Genomic DNA, 12,846 nt, shown 5'->3' on the forward strand with positions numbered 1-12,846 from the left:
CAAAGTGTCAACAATCTCAGCATCTACATTCAGCAGAATCCAGTCTTCGTATGTTGTGTCAGCAGCCTTATTCACGTGGGACTTTCATCAAGCAGAGTTGCTGAATAAGAATGCAGGAAGACCCCTTATATTAGGAGGCGATGCAAGATGCGATTCTCCAGGCTTCTCTGCCAAGTTTGGCTCCTATACATTGTTGGACTTGGAGATGGGGAAAGTGGTGGATTTTCAATTGGTTCAGATGAATATATGATTTAATTATTATACCGGCTGCAAATTTTAAAATAGTATTTGCTGTTTATCAATTGTAAGTTAATTTTATGAGTAGAGAGTAAATTTTTGTTGAAGGATGTGTCCAAGTTATCTCCTCTTCACCAAACTTTCAGTCTAGAGGTTTTCCGTAGTGTGGTGAATAGCTTTGCCCCAAAGACAACGCATTTTTTCTTCCCTGCTATGACAGCAAGGTATGTATTTGTAAATTTAAAAGTGTATTTGAACTTCAAATTTATAACCCCCTCCCCCTTTTTTTAAATTAAGAAAATTCATTTAGTCAGTTCTTTTGGTTATATACAGTGAAACTTCTCTAAACCGGCCGGCTCTCGGACTGGACAGAACGGCCGGTTTAGAAGGATGGCCGGTATACCGAGAATTTAGCAATTATAGACGTTTTATCTCAATATTCACAAAGTAGGTACTGTTCACTTTCATCTGGTGATCTATGATCAATTATTGGTGGAGATTAAATTAGTCCGCTTGTACCTAAAAGTAATTATGAATTACAAAAAATATTCTCGCTGAAATCATCTAATTTTAAACTGAAAATCTATAACAGGATACATAAAGAAAACACAGAGGCCTATTATTGGAATTCCTCTTACCTATAAAAACTGTTTACATTCATCGCTTATGTCATTAAAAATTTTGTTTTGACGTTTTTAAAAAGTACAGTAGTAAAAATGAAATTGTAATTTGAATATTTCTTTGGAATATTAAGTCTATGGAAACCAAGAAAATTAATCTATCTTTTAATAATCATCATTAACAGTTATGGGTTTGTTCTTTATTAACTACCACTTATATCCATACGGTAATGTAGTGTAACAATATGGCATTCATTCAATATGTTCCCATCTGTTTTTTACATTTTGTACAGAATTTGGAAGGGTCTCTTGGATTAGCTAAGTGTCAATTAACACCCTTGACAGCACAGGTATACAATAGAAAATAAAGAGGCCACTAGTGTTTTTCACACCTCCGGTTGATAATTATCCACCTGGCCAGTCAGTCAGGCAATTTGCACACCTGGACGATCTTGATCAACCTCTGGCCAAACTTTTCTTGTCTTCAAAAAGTGGCCGGTATGTTAAGGGTAAATTACACATGTTTGTTAACAAATGTACTTTAAAAAGTGGCCGATGTCCGGTTTTCAGAGGTGACTGGTTTTGTAAGACTTTCTTTGTAAGGAAATGTTAAGATTTCTGCCGGGACTTTGAAAATCGGCCGATATTCAGGGAGAACCGGTTTTCTGAGGGGCCGGTATGGAGAAGTTTCACTGTATATACTATTCATGTACAAATTACATTGCTAATACCATTTATGTCTAAATGCTTCTTATACATGCATAATGTGATATAAAGTTCATTAACTCAGTTTTTCTTCTTTAAAAATTACCATTCCTCCTCAAATTGTTCTATGTGGTTCTTTCTAAGAGCTACGAGTCTTTAAAGTTTTTTCCTTAGTATGTCTGAACTTGCAACTTCTTATTAAAACTAATGATATTAATGTTGTTATTTATAGATTGTGTGTAGCAGCTCTTCACTTTAACGAAAATGGTCGGCGTCACCAGGCTGTGACAAGAGCTGGTGTACCACAGTGGCAGTTGAGCTACCCGAAAGGGAAAAAAGGAAAGCATGTTGTTGTAAAGCCAAGGAAGACTCCAGTTACTTATGGTATGTGTTTAGTCTTTTAAACTTTGCTGTAATTTTCAATATTAAATACAGAACAACAAAATTACACATTAATTCTACATCTTTTTATTTGTTTTAACACTGTTGGTCAATGTAGATAATATCAATCAGAAAAGGATTCATAACATAAAAATTTTCAAATCACATATTTAAACAGTTTCATACTTTTCCGATTATATTGACATCTTGCGACTGAATCTTGTGGAACGCAGGCTCCAGCTACCCTCGTGTTCAGCAGCTTCATCTGATGGAAAAGCTTCTCTTGGATACCAACCACCAACCCTTACATCAGGCTATGCTGCAGTCAACAAAGACCAGCTCATTGTTACAAGGCGTACTAGATGTGCACGGTAGAGCTATGGTTCTATACAGTGGGCTTGGAATCCTGTGTAATCCTCTGATAGGAATGTCCTGCGAATTGTTGTGACAACACATGGTACCAAAACTTTACGATTCCTCCGTCCGAGTCGATACCATATCCAGAGGACAAACCGGCGATATGCAATGTGTCTGTATGTTCTGTCAACGATAAAACAGTTACAGTTGTAACTGATTTGTGTCTGTATGTTCTGTCAACGATAAAACAATTACAGCTGTAACTGATTTGTGTCTGTATGTTCTGTCAACGATAAAACAATTACAGCTGTAACTGATTTGGTTTATGTGCCATGAACTAAGTGAAGTTAGTTGGAGACTGTTGTTGGAAATACTGTTGTTGTGAATTGTTTGTAACTTTTATGTGATTGTTTTTGTACAGAATTAAAGAAAACAGGAATCATTATTTACATTTGAGTATTCAACTGATCAAGATTTGAATATTATCTTACTCATTAATGGTTTCATTGTCATCCAAAGGCCCCTATCTTTGAATGAAGTCATAAAGACTGACTTCCAGTACTCGTGCATTCAAACAATTGCCTATGAAAGTTCTGTGTTGTGTGATGCATTCAAGGTCACTCGACTCTCGAAGCTCATATATGACTGGAATCTCAGCACAGCATATGCATTCTGTTCTGGTCTCCATCACTTCATAAATCCCACACTCGCACCTTGGAAATACAAAACAGAAACTTGTAAATATTTACATGTACATTTTTTTTAAAAGCTTGCATTTGCATTGGTGATATAATAATATAATTCCCACTTTAAATTGAATGTTTTCACATTTTGACCAAAGTTCTTGTGGAAAAAGAAAACACTTTTATATCATGAAGAATAATTAAGTGTAGATCACATTTTATGACAAGAAATGAAATATTACATAAGAATACATAGTAACGCTTTTCTGGGGTGGGGGTGGGGAACAAGACCCCTTCTTGGAAATTGTCTAAAGTTCTAAATAAAAATTATACTCGTCTTCAAAAACCAAATGCCCGGGGGGGGGGAGGGTGTTAATATGATTTAATGAAAAATATCGTGAACTACGATTTATTGAAGGGGGGGGGGACTGTATAATTTAACAAGGAGGGAATACCCAATATATCTTTCCATGCGTAGATACATAACGGAAAATGTTTTTGAAAAGTGTACCCGCCTTCATTGTATGTGCGTGGCTGCGTTTATAATAAAGTGCATAACATGATTTCAACTTTGAATGTATTATCTTGTCCTTCGAAATTCGTCCATAGTAGTCAACGGTATCGTGAAATTATTATTTCCCCCAATCTTTAAATAAATATTTATTGCACATTTTATAAAAACAACGTCCATCACAGAGGTTTAAATGAATATCCTTACCAAATAGTGTTCCGACGGCGATAAATTTTCTCATCATTGCAGATTTCATCCTCGCTTTCCTCTTTACTTTCTTGGGTATTTACATTCCTATTTGAACGCGATGGTGGTTCAAACATATAAGGTTGAATGTGAAGATTTTCGGGAATTTCTTCAAAATCGGAACAGATGTCGTCCATGGTGAATTATGGTGATTAAAAGCAGAGTTCTTTAAGATTTCCACACTATTTTTACTATAAGCTGATCGAGGAAGGTCGCATATGACGTCACGGTACCACGTGACTCCCTACCTAATTAGCGAGATGTTTTTACAATCGGGTCCTAGCTTTGAAGCCATAATTTGGCTAATTATCACTTTATGTCCACAAACTAACCATTAGAATTCATTACTGTGTATATAAGGAAGGTAAATTACGTATAATTTTGAGAACTTTGAAAACGCGAGATGTGTCCTTTAACTATGTGACCTAAAATCAATAGGGGTCATGTATCCCTTAGGATGTACAAGTGTACCAAATTTGGCGTCATCAAGCAAATGATTCTTAAAATATAGGAGACAATATATTACTATGTCCAGTTTAACCCTTGACCATATGAACCCAAAATTAATTGGGCTCATCTACTCCTTATGATATACCAGTGCACCATGATAAATATCTGTCAAGCAAAGGGTTATCAAGATATTGAGCGGACGATGTATGTCTATGTTCAGTTTGACATTTGATCATGTCACCTCAAAAGCACTAGGGGTCATCTACTCATTACGGTGTACCAGTGTAGTACGTTTGATGTCTGGTAAGCAAAGAATCCTCTTGAATGTGCTCTACCTGAGGGTGCTTGTTTGAATAATCATGACACAGCTGTTACAAGTATTTGATCTCCTATCTAGCCCTGACTAACCTCCATGTCTGAGGTTGTGAATTAAACAAACTTGAATATATGCTACCTGGGGACGCTTGCATAGTTACAGGATTGACAAGGTGTGTTTGTGAAACACTGATGGTAATGTATAACAGACAAGTAAATTCTGGTAACACTAACCGTTCAAAAGTTATTGCCAAAGTAGTAAATTGCAAACAAGGTCATGAGGTCAACATTTACAAGAGGAAAGGTCTTGTCACAAGGAGTACATATGTGAGTGAAATAAAGCAGAGGTGAGCAAGCTCGCATACACCGCGCTTCAACCGGGCGGATGGGCTCGAAATTCTAAGTTAAAAAGGTGCATATCTGCCAAAAACTACATAGTTTCATGAAATTATGTTGAGCGGTCTGAGAGGAGTTGCACTGACAGGAACAGGACAAATGGGCTCAGTTCTAAGTTCAAAAGGAGCGTAATTCCTACAAAAATTATTGAATAAGAATTTCCAGGGAGTATACACGTTTACACAGTGTGTCCTTAATAACTACATAGTTTCACGAAATTTTGTTGAGCGGTCTCAGAGGAGTTGCGCTGACAAGAAAAGGACTGACGGACTGACAGATGGTTCCCAAATACATTATGTCATCTGAGTGACTCTGGTGATCTAAGACAAAATGTCTCCCCAGCTCTCCATATTGAAATTACTCCAAATTACACCACCTTAATGCACTGCACGATATGGAGAAAACATGAGCAGGGACATAGACATTATGAACTGCAATTTGTGCATTGAGGAAAACGATAGTGAAAAGATTCCATACACAGCGGAGTTTAGGTGTCCCGAGTAAAATAACAAGTAATAACTGGATATTCATATTAAAGTAAAGTTCTTCAAAGCGTCACATATTTCTAGTAAAAATCGTTTGTCAATACATAAACAAACATCGTATCACGTGGGGAAATCCTTCGCTTAACTATTACATGGTCATACAAGTGACGTAGAGCTATTTTTATCCACTAGACTTTTAGTTGTTTATCACCTCGGCACAGGTGTAATATGCACTCAAATCATTTGCAGTTTGGGCTTGATATATCGACATTGATATGGTAAATTTAACAACGGATACGGATCAGTACAATATCATCTCAAATATAACAATTTCCATAATCTCAACTCAGATGCTGGGGATTTTCGACATTCACATCCAGATCGTATCTAAACGAGGCAAAATATTGTACTTTCCGTATCAAAATCCTAAATCTGCAACTAGTTACCTTTAACAATATGCCTTGATCGAAATAAAATATTGATAGGATTTTATGTACCAAGTACATTAATCTTCCTATGATTAGTTCTGTATGGACAGGTCGCAGCATCGTAGTGTTTAGGATGTTCTTGTCGTAGTGGAAGTCTTTTAATGTGACCTTAAAACCGAGTCCCAGGGGTTAGGTAGGCATTACTACGATAGAGGACCATTACCGATGTTTAGGGGAACTTTGAGACGGTGAAGGGCCTATATCGGTGTTTAGGTATTCATTGAGACAGTGAAGGGCCTGTATCGGTGTTTAGGTATTCATTGAGACGGTGAAGGGCCTGTATCGGTGTTTAGGTATTCATTGAGACGATAAAGGACCTTTATCGGTGCGGTCCTGAGCGTCATGCAGAAGTTAAAATTAAAATTTGACACTTCACTTAAAACTATTTTCCTTTCCTTGAGTAAAACAAGACACACACAGGCGTTATCAACTATCTGAGTTAACTGAGTATCACTATGAAATTTGTAAGGTAACGAAAGTCTTCTACACCTTATAGATAATGTTATTTGAATAAAAATTATATATAGGGCTCGCGGCGGGTGTAACCGGTCGACAGGGGATGGTTGCTCCTCCTGGGCACCTGACCCTACCTCTGGTCTCTCCAGGGGTCCGTGTTTGCCCAACTATCTATTTTGTATTGCTTGTATGAGTTGTGAGATTGATCACTGTTCGTTATCTCCACCTTTCATATGCCGGTTTTTGTGCCGCCTTGAGTCCAAACTTCTACGCAAGGAATGATAACCTCGCATTGGGTCAAATGTTGTCTGACGTGTTTCATAACGATTGTTAAGGACCCAAAAATAACACCGTACGGTTTCTCCACGGATCACTGAATGTGGGCGGAGCTTGTCCATGGTCAATGTTATTTACCTGGAATTTACCTGGCCAAGAGATCGGTTGTTGTGTATATTTTTATGATATACACAGGAAACTTCTCAGGTTATCAACATTATGCTTAGTGTCTTGATTTGTGCAAAAAAAAAATTCTACCTACATGCATACCGCATTTCTATTTACCGTAAACCTTAAACTTAGTCATATTTATGTATTGCAGATAACAGGTTTAGCTCATTTCTAAACCTGTGCTTTTTTTTTAAAACTTCTAATTAATCTGTTATATATCGTATATAAATAATTTCTTAAATATAATATTACCCGGTGTTTCCGGGCACTTTCTGGTGTCCTAGGAGTTCGCGGTGTCGTGGGTGTAGTAGATAAAATATTCATGTTTCGAGAGAATGAATAAACCCAAGTAAATCTGTGTATATGTACAACCAAATGAAGAATGATCAAGATACCCCTCAATATGGGCCGTCTGTAGGGTTTCTGTGGCTGTAGTGTTTGTGTAACGATGGTATCCCAAACAGAAGCTGACACGAAGTCTACACCCCCCTCCTCTCTCTCTCTCTCTCTTTAGGGTTTCTGTGGACGTAATGTTTGTGTAATGATGGTATCCCAAACAGTAGCTGACACATAGCTAGTCTACCCCCCCCCCTTTTCTCTGTCCCTTACTCTCAATCATTGACTAAATGAGTAATTATTGTCATACGTATGCAACACTATTGCCATGCCATATTATTTCATCTATCTTTATTATTTCTACAGTTTTACACATTTCTCTCTCTCTCTCTCTCTCTCTCTCTCTCTCTCTCTCTCTCTTTATCAATATAAAGCCATGATAAATTATAAATAGAAATATCTCAATAACTTATTTATGCTTTTTTACTATTGTTTGATTTCTGATTGTGTAATTTATAATCCATGTGGTATCTCAAACAGAAGTATTTTTTTTACTACTGTAACAGTTTTACACAAGGGCAATATAACCATTACATGTTGATGTGCTGCACCAATAAAGAATTGTTCCTTTTTCTATAAATATAAAGTCCTAATAAATCATTAATAGAAAATATTTCAATAACTTATGTTTGTTTGGTTTTTTAAAATTATTATTGTTTGATTTCTGATTGTTTAATCTATAATACATGTATATAGATGGAGAGAGAAAATACGATAATAAATTTCATTGTGTAGGGGACGTTAGCCATTAAAATATTGAGTAATTTATCATATATGCAAATAATGCACGGATTGCCGCTAATTTTTCCTCAGAGAGACTTGCAGAAATTTTGGAGGTCATTCTCGTTCAATGTGGACGAAGGCAGTGAACAATTTCCTAGGTGCGAGTCAATGCTGTCAAAACTCGGGTATACCGGGCTTTCCTCGAGATCTAAAGACTGCCGGTCATCATTAGCCGTGATTGTCTACAGTCTCTGCAAACGTCAATCAACATAGGCTCTATTGTTAAAAGTTTGATTGACCGGCGTCTTATCATTGATCACAACACAGGTAAAATTTGGGGGCGTTAACTTAAAGTTGGGTCTTTAAGCCGTTCTTGGCACACTGATTTTGACTGCGGATAACTCCGTTAACCTGGTCAGGATATAGGGCTCACGGCGGGTGTGACCGGTCAACATGGGATGCTTACTCCTCCTAGGCACCTGATCCCACCTCTGGTGTGTCCAGGAGTCCGTGTTTGCCCAAATATCTATTTTGTATTGCTTATAGGAGTTAAGAGATTGATCACTATTCGTTATCTTCATCTTACATAATGCGATTGAGGCATTTCTGCTGTACATGATTATGTGTATAGAAAACTCCACAAATCTTCATTTATCTCTGTATTGAAAAAAATAACTGTCAAAAAATCTGAACAGTAGACACAGCAGAAACCATTGTCAAAATGATCGCTATCGGCTCTGTCTAAAGCATTGACTTTCCAATTACAATTATCTTTTCTCAATGAGAACCGCACAACGAGTATTCGGGAAAATCCCGACCTCTCAGCTTTCACCTGAAAACCTGTTAGTAGAATGCTCCAGATTGTGAAGAAATCGATGGTCTGTTGTGCAGAATATTGTGTAAAGTTCTTAATATTTTTCTGTTAACAAATAAAATGCTCTTAATGAACTAGGAGCTTGATAACAAAATGTATCTGAACATAATGACCTAAATTCATGCGCACCAAGCACCAAGTGCAGCTCTTGATCAACGCCGTCTGTCTTTTAAGTGTTTACTTAAAATGGGTGACCAAATGAAGCTCTCATTTTGCACACTCTTAAAATCAAACGGATATTTTGGTCACTTGTTTATGAGTTATTTGCCTTAAAAACAGCATTTCACGAAGTGAATCCTGATCTGTATGTAAACTAGATGAAGAGGGCTATGACCTGCACATTTTACATTATTTCGCATTTTCCATAAAACTTAGATGACTTGTGGAGATTTTCAACCGTAATATGTGTCCCAATAAAGTATCATTGTAAGCCTCTTCTCCAATACAGAGTTGTGTCCCTTACTAGAGATGGAATGCGGTACATGATTGCAAATTATGAAATAAGTGACATACACACGATATGTAAGTTTGAAAAGTTTACATTTCCTATCAATCCGATGTTGTTCCCACATCTTACATTAGTTTCAAACTTGTTTTTCACAACATTCCAAAAATAATGAAATATAAATACATAATCCTGGAAAAAGTTATATAAATCTCCCTGTTCTACTTTATAGGTGGCCTTGATATCGATTCCTCGTTCAGATAGGCAATCAAAATTAATTTCGAACGCTATGTATTGTACAATGGTTTAGGCTTTTTATCAATATTAGTCCTACCAAGGATGAACAGGTGTTGATATCTTTGAAGTATAAGAAACAGTTACATGGTACTAAACTTACTGAACCATATATATGGACCGGGACAACTAGGCACATCAAGTCAGCACCCGGTGAAAAAGAAAGAAAGAAAATGAATTCGACACTCTTTTAACTGTGCGCCTAGTGAATTTGGCATCAAAAAATGGTCAACTCGGCACCTGCTTTGGTTACTTAGGCATTAATTTTGTAATATTTATAAAGGAAGATAAGAAAGCGAGGTTTGGTTGTGAAACACTAAGCCCTCGACCGTAACAAAGACCAATAAAACGGTATACACTTTGGTAACAAATCAAAAACCGGAAATTTTGGTTAAAGTTTTGAATTAAGAATGAAACTCCAAGGTCAATATCACAAGGTCAAATGTGTATTAGCAAATGAAAGGTCTAGGTGAAATGAATCTACTGGAGAGAATAAACATACTTTGAACAGGAAGAAGATATTGTCTGTAAACTTTTCAAGATTATAGGTGGGTTTATGTAACTTGTAGAATAGATAACAATTGTGAAGATAAAATCTAAAACTATTTTCTTAACTATTATTACCGGCATTCTTTCTCTCCAAAAGAGGTTCCAGATGCACTCGTCTTTAAATTGTTCAGTGGAGAGAACACCTGGCCAGTTATGTAAGAGGTCCTGGGTTCAATTTTTAGTCTAGCTATATCTATTTTCCTGCAAAAATTGCATTAAACATTTCAATATATCTTCTTTCTTTTTTATTTCTAAATGCATGATTTGCAATAATACAGGATATAAGATGAACGGTATGTTATTGATATCAATTAGAACACATTCATTGTACAAGAAACAGGGGAAATAAAACACTTTGACGACAGCAGAGTCCTCCTAACAATAGGAAGTGGTGACACAAACTTCTACAAGAAAGATAGAGGAAAGAAACTCATCTACGACAATATCATCCTTATATCAATGGGAAGTGCTGACACAAACTTTTACAAGAAAGAGAGAGGACAGAAACTCATCTACAACAATACGGTCTTTACATCAACAGGAAGTAGTGACTGGGAGGTTTTATGGGATGAGTACATAAGGTCTAGTGAAGAGGATTGTTGTGCTGTACCGGACACTATCGCTAAGTACACAATTAGAGTTAACAAAGAAAGTACATACAATCTGTCTATGGTTTTCCCATGTGGAAATAGGTCGCGATGATGCTGCGAGTTGAAAGTCATTGGCCTTTGGATATGATATTAAAATAGAGGTCTTGTGTCGTGGTGAGTGTTGGCAGGCTAACGAAACCTCACTGCGACCACACTGACACCATAGGTAAAATTTGATAATTCACTTTCAAATGGTAACATGCTTACATAAGTAAAACATTCTGAATCGGAAAGTGAAAAAACAAGCAAAAAATAAAAATTATCATGAATATATTAGTAAAAGATCTATATTCAAGGTTAAGTAAATTCAACAAATCTTCCACTCTCTGAATCAATCAATAAGTGTCAAATAAGTCTGAGCAGGAGATACACCAGAATTGTGATTATATAATTACAATCACATTCAACTGATTCGATATGCAAGAGCTTGTTCTGCGTATAATCAGTTTTTAAATCGAAGTAAGCTACTGACAGACACGTTGATGGTACAGGGATTTCAACAATCTCGATTGAAGTCAGCATTTCGCAAATTATATGGTCGTTATAACGCTCTAGTTCGTCAATACAACCTCGCATTGGGTCAAATGCTGTCTGACGTGTTTCATACCGATTGTTAAACCGTTCTTGGCACACTGATTATGACTGCGGATAACTCCGTTTACCTGATCAGGATATAGGGCTCACGGCGGGTGTGACCGGTCAACAGGGGATGCTTACTCCTGTTGGGCACCTGATCCCACCTCTGGTGTGTCCAGGGGTCCGTGTTTGCCCAACTATCTATTTTGTATTGCTTATAGGAGTTATGAGATTGATCACTGTTCGTTATCTTCACCTTGCATACAGCTCCAGAGCTATCCGTAATATTGTGCTGCTGTTAAACTATCAAAATCTTACAATTCATACAGCTCCAGAGTTATCTGTAATTCTATGCTGCTGTTAAACTATCAAAATCTAACGATTCATACAGCTCCAGAGTTATCTGTAATTATGTGCTGCTGTTAAACTATCACAGGGTAATATCGTAATGCACGGATATGTATTCATATAACTGTATTTAACCACTGCGTTGTCCATCCCATCAGTTTCTAATTATTGTGCTTGTAATTACATGTATGGTGACGCGAGGTATATTGAAAATCTGAGTTTCAAAAGCCTATTAATAGCCTGGGTTGACTCTGTTAATTCAAAGCCTAATTGTCCTTTTCAGTTGATTCATTAAACAATTGCTCACAACAGTTACTTTGCATCACCTCGGAATTCGTTTATAGATGAAGAATATGGATGAAGCAGCAAGTTATACATTGTCGTCTGAAGAATTGAATGTCTCCCAAAATGTCACAAACAGCCATGTCTACAGTTTGATGTTTTCGAAACATTATGATACACAATTTATGTATCTTCTAAATTATCTTCTAAAAGTATTTAAAGGGGAGTAACTCTTAGATCTACTACAATCTGATACACTACATTCAGTAGAAAACGAAATGAATTAATCGACAAACGTTAATTCCAGTGTTCACCATAACGACCAGTCGTGTGTGACAAATCATAAGATGATGTATTTAGTCTGCTCAATGACATCCAAATCATTCTTCATACGAAACATCATAAGTACACTAGGATTATGTATAGTCTGCTCAATGATATCCAAATCAAACTTCATAAGAAACATCATAAGTACACTAGTATTATGTAGCCTGCTCAATGACATCCAAATCAAACTTCATACGAAACATCATAAGTACAGTAGGATTATGTAGTCTGCTCAATGACATCCAAATCAAACTTCATACGAAACATCATAAGGACAGTAGGATTATGTAGTCTGCTCAATGACATCCAAATCAAACTTCATACGAAACATCATAAGTACAGTAGGATTATGTAGCCTGATCTTGATGGAATTGATGGATTGTCTCATTTTACATCATCAATTAAATTTACCCATCGTTTTATTCACTATTGTTCTAATAAATCGACCCTTTATAGCATAACTCAGGAGTTGACATGTTCATAAAATACCAGATGGCAGTGAATGCACAAAGATGCGCACTTCACTTTATAAGGTATATTCCATCTTCCAGATTCGCAAGGCTACCTTAAAAATGAAGTGCTTGTTACATATTTTATATCCTTTT

At 36.5% G+C, this 12,846-nt stretch overlaps 1 protein-coding gene and 1 long non-coding RNA gene across 2 annotated transcripts; one reads left to right on the forward strand and one right to left on the reverse strand.

The window, feature by feature from the left end:
- The first annotated feature begins 371 nt into the window (after window positions 1-371).
- Window positions 372-2,391, forward strand: LOC130053054 (uncharacterized). Its single transcript, XM_056159594.1, has 3 exons — window positions 372-461; window positions 1,795-1,946; window positions 2,177-2,391. Exons 1-3 carry the CDS (start codon window positions 451-453, stop codon window positions 2,389-2,391), a joined length of 378 nt encoding a protein of 125 aa, XP_056015569.1. The 5' UTR covers window positions 372-450.
- Window positions 2,015-5,619, reverse strand: LOC130053060 (uncharacterized). The gene is made up of 2 exons (XR_008801517.1): window positions 3,702-5,619; window positions 2,015-3,013 (listed from the first exon to the last, which is right to left on the reverse strand). It is a non-coding gene; the product is annotated as an uncharacterized LOC130053060 (long non-coding RNA).
- Window positions 5,620-12,846: the final 7,227 nt, after the last annotated feature.

This window comes from Ostrea edulis, chromosome 3, assembly GCF_947568905.1.
Source record: "Ostrea edulis chromosome 3, xbOstEdul1.1, whole genome shotgun sequence".
NCBI lineage: Eukaryota > Metazoa > Mollusca > Bivalvia > Ostreida > Ostreidae > Ostrea > Ostrea edulis.